We start from the raw sequence: 15,150 nt of genomic DNA, 5'->3' as shown, positions 1-15,150 counted from the left end.
GGCTGGCCAGGCACCTGCGGGCCAGCCTGTACATAATTTAGAACTGCATGGTCCTCCGACACTAAGTTCTGAATATGGCTTCACAGTGCCGTGGCAGAGCAAAAAAAAAGCTGACAGCACTCTGTTTCGGAGGATGCAAGTGCTCTTCTTCGTTTCTCTCAAGTTAGTTTGGGGGTTGCAGCGCTGAGCCAGATCATGTATCTCCATCTCCAGCTGTTTTTCTTTTTTATGTCTTACTCTTCCTGTTTACCATACATAAGACATCCCTCATCACCCTAGTATAGTTTGTTAGACTGATTCTAGTTATTTTTCTATTCCAGCTTCATGGTGGGTCCTAAACAACAACTAAGAGATACAAACTTGTGCAAACACAGAGAACATGTGCAGTAAACTTCTAGAAGTAGGAAGCAGTCATAGTAGTAATTTCCGTCTGTGAGAACCAGCCTCCTGCTACTGTAATTGTATCAGTGTTCATTGTACAGCATTATCTTGTTTTATGGATGTTGTGTATTGAAACAAAACCAATGGTGTGTTAGTGAAAATGTGTTAACCCATTTACCCCCATGTTATATGACTATGTAATGTGCACAGTATGTTCTTTAGTACCGTGTTAATACCTGTAGTGTTCTGTATAACAATAATGTACTAAACTGGCCATGTGATGTAACGTAATTAAATATTTTGTCTAAAACAATGTCTGAAAAGATTATTTCATCCAACAATTTTTTGGGGATAATTATTTGTTGAACACATCTATCCATAATAAACTTATGGTAAACCTTGGTTCTTCTCGTGTTGCAAGTATGTCCATTTCACTAGTAATGGCAATAGGCTTAACTGGGTTTGACAAGTTATATGCATTTACACACTATAAACTGATATGTAAATGTATGATTTACTTAAGTTAATTAGATACAAAGAAAAAATACATGAAAGAACAGATATTTAGAAACCAGTATTCAGCAACATACAGTACATTGCAAACAATCTGCACATTTTACAAGACAAATTCAGTGCTGTACACTAGGTGCATATAGAGTGTTTGCCTAACATAGCAAATCACAGCACTGTCAGCTCGTGAATGATTATGCTCACAGACCTATAGTATGCACCAGCATGAAACAGGGAAGAACTGAAAAATTGAACTGTGTAAAAAGAAAGACTAGCCTTGTTGTAAAAATCTCCTTAACTGTAAACCCATGCAAATATATGCACAGTACCGTGAAAAAGTATTTGCCCCGTCTGAGTTTCTGCATTTTTGCACATTGAATTTAGTCAGATCTTTTTGTGGGTTGTCGTAATATATAGTGGGAGTCTAAGAGAAAAAAATGACACCAAAGTTTGGTGCCTCTTTCATTTGTTTGGTGTGCAAGATAATCAAATGTGCAATCTTCAGGTGTGAAAGTTATCAGACAATCAGACAGGGCAAATAGTTTTTCATGGTACTGTATATGGATAAATGATTTTAAGAAACAGCATTTATATCTATGGCATATAGTTGTGTGTTTTAATAAAGTTTTAAACAAGAGGCATTGATTAAAGATTATATGAACATACTGTGAATAAGTTGCTAAATAGACAGGCAGACCAGCATCATTAAGATTACCATACTGTAGTTAACTGTGCTGGCGATTTTAATTTCTTCATTCTATATTTTAGCAAATATACATTTGTTATGGGGGAACCCTCTGTTACTATATACATATTTTCAGATAAATCTATCATGCTATAGAAACTAACACGCATACATCCACACAAGTGAACACAAAAAAACAGAATGTGTATATTTAGCACTTTTCTTCATAAATAAAATTGGCTTATGAGAATACCTTTTAGTTCTGCACATTAGGGTTAAAAGCAGTTTTTGTTTCAGTTTAAACTAAGAGACTAGTCTACATAATTGCATAATTTCTTCCTAGAAATACCTTTTTGGTTATTCTCTTTTCTGCCAGTGTATCTTTTATAGAAAAAAAATAAATAAATCCAAAACAAGAACATGTATGAAAACAGAATGTGCCCTGCAAGCTCACACACACAATTATCACCCCAATAGCATGTAATAAAGATGGTGGTTAATAATATTGCTGTTATGTTGCATTATGACTCTCTCATTTGGCACAGGGTTCATTAATGAAGACAAGTACAAAAAGAAAATTCTTTTAAAAGCCAGCTGACCAACAGTATTATCACCAAGGTACTGTATGAATATATCCTGCGGCTAGAATAGAATAAGACAACGCACATTAGATTCCATAATTAACAACTTAAATATTGTTACAAAAACAAGTAAGCTGAGCCAACTTCTTCATGGAAAGAAGTGACAGCAGTATAGTTGTACATTTTGTCCTTACACCCTTTGCTGGCCCCTGGTGGAGACTGGTTTGTACATGTGTCCCTTATAGTTGTTTTTTTAAACAACTGTTCTACAATTGACAGACATAAACCTATACATTGACATGTTGCCTCAAGGTTTAAGATTGTAGCATATACTGTGTGTATATGAAACATGGTGCCAATTCTCGTATAAGTCATTTAAAGCAACATGGCTCAAGTAAAAATGTGAATTAAAATAACCTTGAATTCCTGTGCCAATGTGTTATTTAGGTTTATTTCATTTATCTTATTTCAGCAACATGCATTTTTAGGAAATAAAGTTAAATGCTTCTTTTATGGATGTGCCTCTAAGTAGTACAACAATCGCCACGACAGTTCATGGCACTGACCACCATCACTGGCAGTATGAGAGCAACAATGGGCGAGTAGTGATGCCCCTCTCATGTATATATACACCTGTCATGGACCACCTACATTTTTTGGAATTGCCCCCGCCCCCACCAAGGTTCAAGTTTTTGTTTTGCTTTTCATAAGCCTGTTACATGTTAGGGTTAGGGTTAATTCACAAGTACAAAATAGACACCTTTAACTATATCTGATAGTTTATTGTCAGAGAACAAAATAAAGAAATATATATAAAAAAATAAGACAAACAGACATCCATACTGTAAGCAAGTCAAACTACTTTATTATAGTTGTGGCGTCTTCTCTATGTATCATCATGACGACATACAGTCATGCACCAAGCTGAAAGGCATATTAGACTCGTTTTGTCTAATGAGTATTTGACTTGGCATACAATGTTTTTTTTTTTTTTATTATTTCACGTCAGGAGGCGCAAGCCAGCAAGTGTACTGCAACTACAATACAGGCATTCCACAAAGGTACAAACACAGTATCCAAATGCATAAACCCCAATTAACTTTGATCAGTCAGTGCACCAGTTTACATTAGCAATATTAAACCTGAAGCATATTACCCACTTTGCAAATAACTATCCTTTCTAGTTTTTGCTTCCCACTAGAATTACTGGGCATACTGCACCAGAACCACTCTTAAAAGGAATGTGTGTGTCTCATGACCAGTATTTTGATTGGTCAGCAACAGATTTGATACACCTGGTCTGTAACCATCTGGGGTAATCAGCCATACTTGCATTTAAAACAGATGGATTAAAATGCAATACAGCTGTGTTTATTCTAGCATTTATTTTTTTTTTTTTTTGTGGTGTAACTTTTGAGGTGAAGTGAACAGTACCGCATCCAACATGTTTTAGTGCACTCTAAGAACTGATACTAACACTTGCCCCTTGTGTTCTAAAAGTGGACAAATATAAATGGGGCTAAATGAATAAAAACATAAAATAGGTAACTGTTGGAAGCAATTTAAACAAGTTTACCTAGGTAGAAAAAGTATTTTCTTAACTTAAATCTCAACTCTGAAATGACCCCAGAAATGGCCAAAGAACATTTTTAAAGATATGGACCAGTAAATAAGGAACACAGTCCCCAGCCCCAAATGAGTAACTACAATACAAAGCATATGCAGTTTGGAGTGAAACCACCACCTGCATCTGCAGCTTAAACTGGTCTATTAAACAGCTTTCAATAAATTAACTTTGTTTTGTAGGGGAGTTCTAGCTTTCAAAGTGCCATTCGTGTATAAGCTTGAACCCAGCCCTGCCTTCCTTTTATTTAATTACACTGTTTCCTTTCCTATTTTGCTCAACTGTTGCCCAAGCTTTATAATATTAAAATGAACTTTTCAAAGTCATTTTAAACAGTTCCTAACCTGTTAAATTGTACGTAAAGGCAATTTACTATAAAGCTATTGGATAACATTGAGCATTTTCCTGACCAATACAATTATATTAGTCATGTGTCTGCTTGCCTTATCTTGGGTAAGCAAGTCAAATATTATAGTTAAACAGGGAGTCTATGAAACCAGCTGTTTGTCTGTCAACATTACAAGAAAATGGTTTGGGTCCATCAAGTCTTCTGTGTTGTTTTCAGTTTTTCCAGTAAGGCAACAGATGATCCATTCATGGACAACAGGAACCTCCAGCAGAGATGTCCATAGGTCTTCCATCTCTAATTTTCATCTCACTGAAAGTTAAAAAGGATCCAGAGGTTTAGCCCAAAACACAACATCTATTGGTGGGCTTAACAGCGAGGTTCCTGATGGAATCAAAAACCACAAAGTACCCATCTAAATTGACTTTCATTTATAGGGTATGCAATTATTCAATTCCACAAAAAAAAAAAAAAAAAATTAATATACGAGTCAGTGCTTGGAAATTCTGTCCTGCGATTGGTTAATATAGATTGAACTATTGCCCTCACATCCTTATACCACTGGGCAATAGTCTTTCGTCTCATGTGATTGGTTCACATCACTGTCAGTCCTGCCCCTTTTCAAAGGAACGCCCTCCACCTCCACTCCTAAACAAGATAAAATGACAATGAAAAAAACTGCGATTCTGTGAATTAACAGAAAATGAATTACAAAACATACTGCAAAATAAATTAAAAACTTGTGGTATGAACTTCAAAAAAATTGTTGTTTAGTTATATACTTATGCTCTATCAACTATATTTAAACCAAATACTGTAAAGCCATAAATATTTGCGACCAAAATATATATGCCGAATCACACCGATAAAACCTGTTTTGCTCCAGAAATGTTGGTGATCTGTTGCACTGGTAGTACTATATTTCTTCATTATATGTACAGCACGAGATATTCATCCTAAAAAGGTTTACCTCCCCCCCACCCAATACACCGAAAAACGCATCATACAAAGGCTTGCAAATATTTATGGCTTTACAGTATATAAAGTCATATTTACTATCCAACCTTGCCTCTCATTACTTTGACTGACTCAATTAAATATTAAATATGTACTGCACTCCGCTCATAGCGGACAATTACATGCACCTCAGGAAGACTATTGTTACCAGGTTTCGACATTAACCATGGCCCGGCGGAATGGGGCTGGTAGAGAGCGCAGTTTGGCAGGTAGTTATGAAGCACCACAGCCCCAATTGGGCCGGTAACATTTTTGAACTGTATAATGTATCTAGTATAGTCCACATGGCTGCTGTTTTACGAACGCAGGAAAATGGGAAAAAAAACGAATTTACAAACCAGTTTTTAAAAACATACCCACCCCCCGCACCCCCGATAATGGTGTAACTGAACTTGTCCGAACTTTCCTGCCGCACGTTGCATTTGTTGTACAGTCAGCACCTGAGGCTACGTACTGAAGTGCAGCTGGCAATACTTGTTACCTCCACAAGGCAATTGAGTTTTTTTTTTTTTTTACAACTAAAGCACCTAACTGCACCAATAAGCCAAAAGTAAAATATTTAAATCAATAATGATAAAGAAACAGAATTTTAAAAATAACAAAAAGACGAAAATATAGTGGAGTGGAAGAAAGACTTAATTTGGCTTCATGATGACAGTGAATCAAATGTCAGTTACCCAAACTTGCTGGTAAAACAGCAGCTTTTTTGTAGGGAATTCAACATGTAATTGCCCTCATATTCAGCCTCACAGCAATAGTTCACAAGATAGCAGGTGTTTGTCTGCTGCTGTTACTGCAGCGAGGAAAAAAAAAAAAAAAAAAAAAAAGCACAGATGGATACCCAGGTACGCCACATAGAAGCTGGACAACGGGATTTAATTGTTTAATGTTTTGATTTGGGATACAATGTGTTCAGGTCAGAAATGCTATTCACAGTCTTTACTGGACTCGTTCGTATCAGCAGTAAGACTGGTGCTGACTAGAGGCTACAAGCAACAGATCTGAGAACAATTATTTTGTATTATGACTGTCTGAACAGTGTTTACTGTTATGATTAGTATAAATCTGTTAACCTTTTAGCGTTGCTGTTACCATGGTAGTAGCTCGGTTCCGAGTTCACTTGTTCACATACATTTTCAAATCTTGAATACTGTATTTTCCTTTTCTGACAAGCATGCCAGTATGTGATTGTTAAATGGCTGAAATAACTACAACAGCATATTGAAAGGCTTTGCTTAGCCACTTTTTTTTTATTTGAGATGCGGGCTCTCTCTGGTACCGTACACATTAATAAACAAAGAAATTGAAAACCATCATGAAAGAATATGAATGCAAGCTAAAGTTTTTTCTTCCCCCTTTCAGATGTTTTCAGAACCGAGTCTGTTTGTGTCACAATGCAGTTTGCAAGTGCACTCGGCTTGTTTATATAGCTGTGTGAAACAGATGTTTACAATATCCTGCAAGGCATATTGAAAGATGGCAGCTATTGATGTATTGCTCCAGTTTTTAATATAGCATGTTTTAGATTCTTACACATTGCTGTGGAAGAAAGCACTGGGGAGCACTACCTCAGATGGTCCACCACCCAAAGGACATCCAGCCAATGGCAGGCCAGTGGTCAAAAATGGCTCATTGATGAAAGAGGCCAAAGGAGGCCGACATGAATTGTGCAGAGCAACAGACAGGCTACAGTTAGTCAACTGACAGTCCAGTACAACACTGGTGCCAAAAGACCCATAAAAGAATGTACAATTCGTCGCACCTTGACACGAATGGGGTATGGCAACCGACGACCTAACAGAGTTCCAAGTCTTCCAGCAAAACACAAGGAACGACAAAACTGGAGGATTGGAAAAATATTACCTGGTCTGATGAATCCCGGTTCCTGCTGTTTCACGCTGACGGTAGGACTAGGGTATGGAAAAAACCACGAGTACATGCATCCATCATGCCACGTGTCAACATTGCAGGCTGGTGGTGTGATGGTATGGAGTGTGTTTTCATGGCACATATTGGGCCCTTTGACAAAAGTGGAGCAACGTTTGAATGCCACAGGATATCTGCACATCACTGTCAATCAGGTGCATTCCTTCATGGCAGCAGTGTATCAATCTGCTAATGAATTTTTTCAGCAGGATAATGCCCCATGCCACAAGGCTGGTTGTCCAGGAATGGTTCCACGAACATGGCAGTGAATTCAGCTTACTGTAGTGGCCTGCCCAGTCACCAGATCTCAATCCAACTGAGCATCTGCAGGATAAGATGGAACGAGCTATTCGGAGTAGAGCTCCACTACCAGCCAACTTGACACAACTGTGGGAAGCATTGGAGTCAGCATGGGCTAGCATCCCTGTGGAACGCTTTCTACCCCTTGTAGAGTCCATGCCCTGACAAATTGAGGCTGTTCTGAGGGCAAAAGGGGGTGCAACTCAATATTAGGAAGGTGTCCTAATATTTTGTACACTCAGTATACATACACACACATTTTTCTTATACAATTAAAAAAAAAAAAAAAAACATTGTTTTGACTTTACTAATCTACTCTGTTCTCCAGTAGATGGAAATGGTCGATGAGCTATCAAGAAGAAAAACCTTTTTATAATCTATAAGTGACATGGTTATTTTAAAATATCAATCACAATGAGCCATTTTTTTAAATAAAGCTTCTGGCATAATAGCATAAAAATAATAATAATAATAATAATAATAATAATAATAATAAAATACACTATATGTTCAATAAAAAAAACTAACTGCTGGTAAACAGTAAACGAAGAGGGCTCAAGTCTCAAAAGAAAAAAAAGTGGCAGAGTGAAGCGTTTCAGTATATGTTATGGCATTATTTCAGACAGTTAACATGCACACATTGATGTGCTTGGTCACAAATAAAAATACAGTACTGTATTCAAGATTTGAAAGTGTATGTGTACAAATGATATGTTTTTTCATAAGCTATAAAAACATGCAAACAAGCTCTTCCCATATGGTAACTGAATTATAACACTCCTAATAATAAACATGTAATCATAATAACAAACCTTCTCAGAGCAAGTTGGCACCAATTTTATTGCTGATACCAATGAGTCCTGTTAAGACTGTGAATGGCATTTCTGACCTGACCACAGTATCCCAAATCAAAGTTTGACTATTTGATCCCGTTGTCCAGCTTCCATACAGCATATCTGGGTATCCACTGGGGCATCTTGTGTATTTCTCGCTGCAGTAACAGCAAACAAACACCTGCTGTTTTGCAAACTATTACTGTGCAACTTTCTGCAACTTTAAACTTACTGAGCTTACAAAACCCCTGATCATATAATATTGCAAAATTAGGTTTCTGTAACACCTTTCATTGGTCTCTTGTGCCCTCTGCCAGATATTGACTGAACTACAAATAATAAACCCAGCCACAAAATTATCAACAGTGTTTGTAAACAGGTGAAAATCACTCAGAGAAAGAAGTATTAGTAATACTAAATTCACATTCCTATTTAAATTCAAACACATACAATTCTTCCTCTGAATCGGACGTCAGCGAGTGTGTCAGTGAAGACTTAAGCGAAGAATACTTACAATCAACATCAAGTGACAGCGAAGAGGCGACACCAAGCTCTGTGTGTTGCTCCATGCTTCAAGGAGTATCAAACGCTGAAGCATTAGACACTCACAACCTGTTTACCCGGACATGATATATTTCTCTCTCTCTCTCTCTCTCTCTCTCTCTCTCTCTCTCTCTCTCTCTCTCTCTCTCTCTCTCTCTCTCTCTCTCTCTCTCTCTCTCTCTCTCTCTCTCTCTCTCTCTCTCTCTCTCTCTCTCTCTCTCTCTCTCTCTCTCTCTCTCTCTCTCTCGTCTTTTTTTTTTTTTTTTGTTAGGATGTGTTGGTGTGGTTGTTCCATCCCAGCGTTTCTTGTTTATTGACTACCTGTTATTTTTTTTAGCCAAAATCATTCCCTATGGCCAAATTAAAAAATACATTGGTTTTATTTATTTACAGTAAAAATGATGTCTGTATTTCGTCAGTATTCATTACATACATACAAAACTATAGCTTTCAGCTTGTTTGTATGCTGTATTCGTAATAATCTATAGCATGCAGAAGACAGAAAAAAAACTTTACTCCTGTAGGACCAGCAGTGCATTTTAGAACTCACTACTCAAAGGGTTAAAATTGTCACGTGGCTGTGCCAATGGTTGGTTCTTGCCTTCTTCAACAAGAGGGCCGCCAGCCACCAAACTCGCACACACCCATGTGCAGAGACTCACAGGGCAATTTAAGGTTATAGAAGTGCATGTAATAAATATAGAATCCCAGCTCATTCTGAGGCTTTAGAAAACTAGCCTCAAAATGGATGGGTTTACGTCATGTTAGCCAATAGCAATACAATAGAACTTAGAAGGATGACGCAAGATTTGAAAATGAAGAAGCCAAATGGAAGCCACCAGCGATACACAGTTAACACAGGTCAGTATGGTTATTGCGCAGCGATCCTTTAACGTAAAATTACATGAAAGCCTAGTCTCCATAGACTAGTATTAAATAAAGTTAAGCTGTTTAATATAGACCAGAATCTCATTGAGTTTGGTTTCAATTACAAGAACAAATGAGGTACTGTAAAAATCGTTGTATAGGTCGCAGGTGTAAAAGTCACTCCCCCCTTTTTGAGACTTAAAACTTTTTTTTTGTAACAATTGATTTTTTCATACATCCTCAACATTTCTCGATAAGAAAGTTAAACTGCTAGAAACTATTCCGGTTTTCAAAGTTTCTAAAACTTCCCAATGCATTGGCTTTTACAAATGTCTGGTATAAATTCAAATTTAAAATAAAGTATTAAAACAGTGCTGCTTGCATCCATTAAAAAAAATGGAAACAGTGCAACATCTAATAACCAGTAAACAAAACATTTGTGTTGCACATGGTGCAGTACAATTGCATTCAATTTCCAGCGGTACAAACACATTCATTTTGTTTATCAGAACCACACATACTTTACAAGTGTACTAGTGCGCTGGACTGAAACATAGAACAAGTTACAGCATGCATTAGTCATTCAAGTACTCCATTCAAAACAAAATGTTTTACATATCAGGCCATAAACACTTTCCTCCTCTCTATCAGCTTATTTGTTTCGTAATTTTAAGTTTGTCTGTTTCATCTCCAGTCACATCCTGTTTCTTCAGCATTGCGATTAACATGGATTTCGGCAAATTCAACAACGACTGACAGCTACTGTGTTAACAGCGAAGCAGTATAGCTGTGACGTTTTTGGGAGGTCAGTCAAGACTCTGAAAGCTTGCGTTTAACAATCAAAATGACTAAGGGTATTGAGAGCAACAAATTACAAATTTTAATTAAAACAGTAGTTTTGCGTTTCTACCTAGAAACATGACCAGAATGCCGTAGATCCAGAACAAATAAATCAGGCTGTTGACAGTTAAGTTTGTGCGAGCCATAACCGTGGCTGTAGCAATCCCATTGTGGCACGGCTATATAGTTTAATATTAGATACACCGGCTCATACGTTGCACTTGTGTATTAGTCGCTTCCCCCTTTTAAGGGCCCTTCAAAAATGCCTAGAAAATCGACATATACAATGTTTTTTTTTTATTTTTAATTTTTTTTATTTTTTACAGTAACTCATAAAATTGTCAGTTGATCAAAGTTAGTTTATAGTTTATGAATCATATAAATAACTTAGTAAAAAAAAAGTAAATCAAAGAGTTTACCTTTTGCCTGAGGAGTTTCTATTTGAAGTCGGCAACTCTAATGGTTTATGAGTTACTTGCACTTTATATAGCTGCTGCAGAACCACAGGGATTTATTAAAATTCAAACATAATGCTATTTTTTGCAACAGGTTTATCTTATGTACCTAAGAAATGTATAGTACTTACCGGCCTATCAAGCACCACAGGATGATCAGGTAAGAATTCAGGTTTCTTTTTGGCAATCGGCAATCTTGAAATCTGCATCAGGAATTCTCTGCTGTAAGTGATTCTTTCTGAAATGGTAAATTAAAAGAAATAGTTAAAAAGGCACATTTCAGTGTGAAATCATACCATAGACCTTCTCATAGACAGACTGTGCTTCCTCCATTGGGGGGAGGGGGGGGGGGGGGGGGGGGCAGATGTTTGCCAGTTTGCATTCTAATCAACCCAGACATATAGCAAAAGCTACCTGAGTCTGACTTTTTAAAAATCTATCATTAGCATTTAATCAAATATAATTAAATAGAAAAATCCTGCTTACCTTTCTTGCGGTCAGTATTATGCTTTATATGTGGGCTTGGGTGCCTGCAAAAAGAATCTAGTCTGATGCCAATCACCTGCCAAGAAAAACAAACAAAATCTGGACAAATAGGACAGCCACTCCACCTCCCCTGAATTCACGCACACACAGCTAGGGAGAAGACAAAGCTGGGTTGCATTAAATAATATTTTTAACCACTTTACCAGTATAAAAACGAATAGATGAATTCACATTCCCTAGTGCTGTAAAACAAACAACAACAAAAAAAAAAAAACACATCCAGACCCTTACGTTATTCCCTGGCTATATAAAATTAACTATATCCTTGGAAACTACCTTGTCTTTACTTACCGAACTGTCTTCGCTGTGTGAACAATCTTTCAACTTTAACACTTCTGGATTTATTCTTGTAGATTCTATAACAAATAAATTATGCAAGGTCACAGATTCCAATTGTGGTGCTAAAAGGGGTGGCTTCACACACAAAAACATACAAATTTGTATCCATCATGTGTACACATTGCACACATATATCAATCACATTTAGTTCTTCCCACACTTGTTGTATTCAACGTTTATGTAGCAAATAATTGCATTACTGCAACCAGAACTGGGGCTGTTTGCAGTCTAGATGTTACATTTCAGCAGCCAAATGTCATGAAAGATCTGCAATTGAACTGATCGCCATCGATGTGTGACGATGCAACCACATTGACCAGTCTCTCACATTCTAGTTGCTGGGATAAGTTTGTGTCAGCATGACATGGATTACAGTGTAGTGAGGGGATCTTGCCTTGTAATCAGTCTACCAGACTCACCAGGGTCTATATTCAGGCGACGTAATGGTCTTGCTGGTTGAAGGGACTTGTGGATCCTCCTTTTGGACACTTCCATTTTTCTATTAAATAAAATTAAGTTATTTTTTTTTTCTTTGAGTTCAAATGACCAATCTTGTATCCCACAATTGTGTTAGTCAATAAAACCTGGTTTAACAACTCAAAACCTTTTGTTATATTCTGTTCTCTTTACCATTTTCACTGCAGTGAAAACTGTTTATATACGTAATGTACTGTGTAATACCTGCAATGGCTAGACTGGCAATTCAATTATTAAAACAAAAGGGGTGGAAATATAAAAGGGTGGGAAATATTTGTTAAATAGACAGGTTGCCTTTTTATTTCATTTACTGATTGTGATATTGACGTATGACGTTGTGGATTGAATACCTCAGTTTTTACCTGACTTCAAATGTGTTTAGCTTGCTCCCAAAGTAAATGGAAATGCCTCACCATTTCTGTTCTTTAAAATCTCAAATTTCAAGTGAATACAATATAAAAGTCCTTTACTTTAAAAATAACGGTTTTTTTTTTTAAGATGATCTACATCATGTCTCGCTTTGTAGTATTTCACCTATTGTTAGTGAAAAACAGTAGAGGGAATCATATTTACCATATGATTTACTGAACGAAGAGTTTTGATTTATTTTCTTCTCCCCCCGAAAACGCCAAAGCTAAAAAGGCTTTATTTGGATGTGGTTTGTAAATAAATAAATAAATAAATAAATAAAAACAACAGTACACCACCATGTATCAATTAACTTCTATGCCAACGAAAAACCATAACTTTACCTCAGGATGCACGTCACTGGGCCCCCTACCTAGAATGTTTTGGCAAGCTGCAGGCCTAAAAATCTATAGAATTACTAATTAAACGAATTTGTTCGTTTTTTTTTTTTTTTTTTTTTCACATTTCACAACAATTAATAAATTATCAGCTTAAATTATATGTATTTAAGCCAGAAAGTGTTAATCAACCTACGTTGTATTTAATTAGTATCTGATCGTCAAGTGTTTAGCAAACTCCAAAATCGATTTAACCTGAAAAGGTTTAAACTTGGCAATAGCATTATACTCTTTCAATGCAAGAAAATATACGAAACCATTTAGGTTAGTTATTTGTATGTCACAAACAAGTTCATACACCAACCCATTCCATCCGTTACAAGCTTTGCATAAATTAGTGTTTCTCCTAGTTTTGCAGCAGCTCGTGTTTACTGACCCAATTTGAAACATGTAGCTTTACTTCATACTGTAGTTTTGAAACGATACCCATTCAATTCTCTTTAGCTATTTGGACTATTACAGCACTTTATCAGGATGACTCAGTGACTTTCTCCAAAAGAAACCCATCGACTATTTGCTGAATTTGCAAATCACATTTGTTGTTGCAGCTTTTTTTCTTTTTAAATCAAGTGCGTTTTGTGCCACAGCGGCGAAACTTTCAACAAGCCGGGCAAAAAGACGTATGGGAGTGTAACTGATTATTATCTGTTTAAATTAATAAACCCAACAACCAACGTGTATGTCTTTCAATAAGCCATACCTCACAGAGATTTCCTGGACTTCTCTGCTGCCTGTCCAAATCACCCTCTCCCGGGGATGAAATTTGTGGCGCTGCAGTCTTCCTCTCTAAAAACACATGACGTCTCCTTTTTTGCTGCCCAATCCGAAACGGACTTGCGTACACTGTTGCGATGCGGTTTCGGAGGATGCTGACCAATTTTATGAAGTATTGCCAGGTTTTACTGTCTGGGACATTTCTGTCTCTTTGAATTATGTAGTCCTGAAACCTTAGGGGTACAGACGCTTGTTGAAATGTGTAATTGTATGTTAAAAATCCTAAACTTATCACGTGCCTTAATCAGACAGCAGTTGTTGCCTATTCTCTTCCAATGGGTAATCGATTACCGAGTAACAATAGTCTGTCATATGAGATTAACTTCTGGTTGGATAATATTGTTTCTAGCCCATGCTTTTTTTTTTAACCACACAAGGATTTTCCACCATTATATGTTGGTAGTGCCTACTTTAATAGGTGTGGTAGGATGTTAGGTGTTTTGTATGCTAACTACCGGTTGTTTGTGATATAAAACCCATTTGTTTATTGTTCGTAAAATTTGCCTACGTGTTTAAGTGTTGATGTGTGTAGCTGACAAATATTTCCAATAATGTTACACACACACACACACACACACATATATATATATATATATATATATATATATATATATATATATATATATATATATATGTGTGTGTGTGTGTGTGTGTGTGTGTGTGTGTGTGTGTGTGTGTGTGTGTATATATATATATATATATATATATATATATATATATATATATATATATATATATCTTTTGGGCGTAGTTCTGAGATCATAGCCTACTCGTCAGTATTGTGTCTCACACTAGCATCTTAAAAGGACAAGGTATGATACAATAAATCACACTCTGGGGTATCTAAAATTGGATTGACTGAGGATGTGTCACATATATCCTCAAAAGGTTATGTTAACCTCTGCAAATCAACAGAGATTGCTGAATTAGCTAGTATATCATTAAAATAGATAAATAAATAAATCCCTCACCCTACTACCACTGAATTAATTGTATATCTTGGACAGTGATAGGGTAAAATGGGAGTAGGAATGCCACAATTATTTGATATAGTATGAATTAAAATTACCAGTAGCTGAACATAATACAATAACAATTATTATTATGGGTATGACAGATCAATGATCTAAATTAATGTATTATTCTTGTTTAGAATCATTTTGTATAATATTCTGTTTCAAACTTCACATCCTGGTGACTTTTTAAAACTCGGATGTTAAAGCACCACTGTGGCCTCATGTATAACCTTGAAGTACATCAGGTGCACCAGAGTGTAACCATTGACCTGCAACACTCTGCT

The 15,150-nt window shown here is 36.5% G+C and overlaps 2 protein-coding genes across 5 annotated transcripts in view; one reads left to right on the top strand and one right to left on the bottom strand.

Annotated features, from left to right (window-relative positions):
- Window positions 1-789, top strand: part of LOC121314991 (N-terminal EF-hand calcium-binding protein 1-like) — a 67,351-nt gene extending 66,562 nt beyond the window's left edge. Inside the window, exon 13 of the mRNA XM_041248813.1 lies at window positions 321-789. Within this exon, the coding sequence (XP_041104747.1) occupies window positions 321-349 (29 nt within the window). The 3' untranslated portion in view covers window positions 350-789. The remainder of the gene's footprint in view (window positions 1-320) is intronic.
- Window positions 790-1,014: 225 nt separating this feature from the next.
- Window positions 1,015-13,951, bottom strand: gra (granulito). Of its 4 annotated transcripts, XR_005950186.1 has the most exons (7): window positions 13,777-13,942; window positions 12,213-12,292; window positions 11,746-11,810; window positions 11,395-11,470; window positions 11,040-11,146; window positions 4,677-4,775; window positions 1,015-4,439 (listed from the first exon to the last, which is right to left on the bottom strand). XR_005950186.1 is itself a non-coding variant. In XM_041248811.1 (6 exons), the coding sequence occupies exons 2-6, from the start codon at window positions 12,286-12,288 to the stop codon at window positions 4,749-4,751; spliced, it is 351 nt and encodes a 116-aa protein (XP_041104745.1). In that variant the 5' UTR covers window positions 12,289-12,292; window positions 13,777-13,942; the 3' UTR covers window positions 1,015-4,748. The 4 variants fall into 4 exon arrangements, 3 of the variants coding, with proteins under 3 accessions (XP_041104745.1, XP_041104746.1, XP_041104744.1); XM_041248811.1 differs by having other exon boundaries at window positions 1,015-4,775; XM_041248812.1 differs by lacking the exon at window positions 4,677-4,775 and having other exon boundaries at window positions 13,777-13,936.
- Between the last annotated feature and the right edge of the window lie 1,199 nt (window positions 13,952-15,150).

This window comes from Polyodon spathula, chromosome 4 (assembly GCF_017654505.1).
Source record: "Polyodon spathula isolate WHYD16114869_AA chromosome 4, ASM1765450v1, whole genome shotgun sequence".
Classification (NCBI taxonomy): domain Eukaryota; kingdom Metazoa; phylum Chordata; class Actinopteri; order Acipenseriformes; family Polyodontidae; genus Polyodon; species Polyodon spathula.
Note: the sequence above shows the minus strand (reverse complement) of the source record. Positions and strands in the feature narration are given on the sequence as shown.

What these genes read in the sequence shown, in the direction of transcription:
- gra (XM_041248810.1), bottom strand. Translation starts at nt 12,288, where the DNA reads ATGGAAGTGTCCAAAAGGAGGATCCACAAGTCCCTTCAACCAGCAAGA. An exon ending in CACACAGCGAAGACAGTTCG is followed by an intron (nt 11,471 to 11,745) that starts GTAAGTAAAGAC and finishes TTTTCTTGGCAG; the next exon opens with GTGATTGGCATCAGACTAGA. An exon ending in TAATACTGACCGCAAGAAAG is followed by an intron (nt 11,147 to 11,394) that starts GTAAGCAGGATT and finishes TTACCATTTCAG; the next exon opens with AAAGAATCACTTACAGCAGA.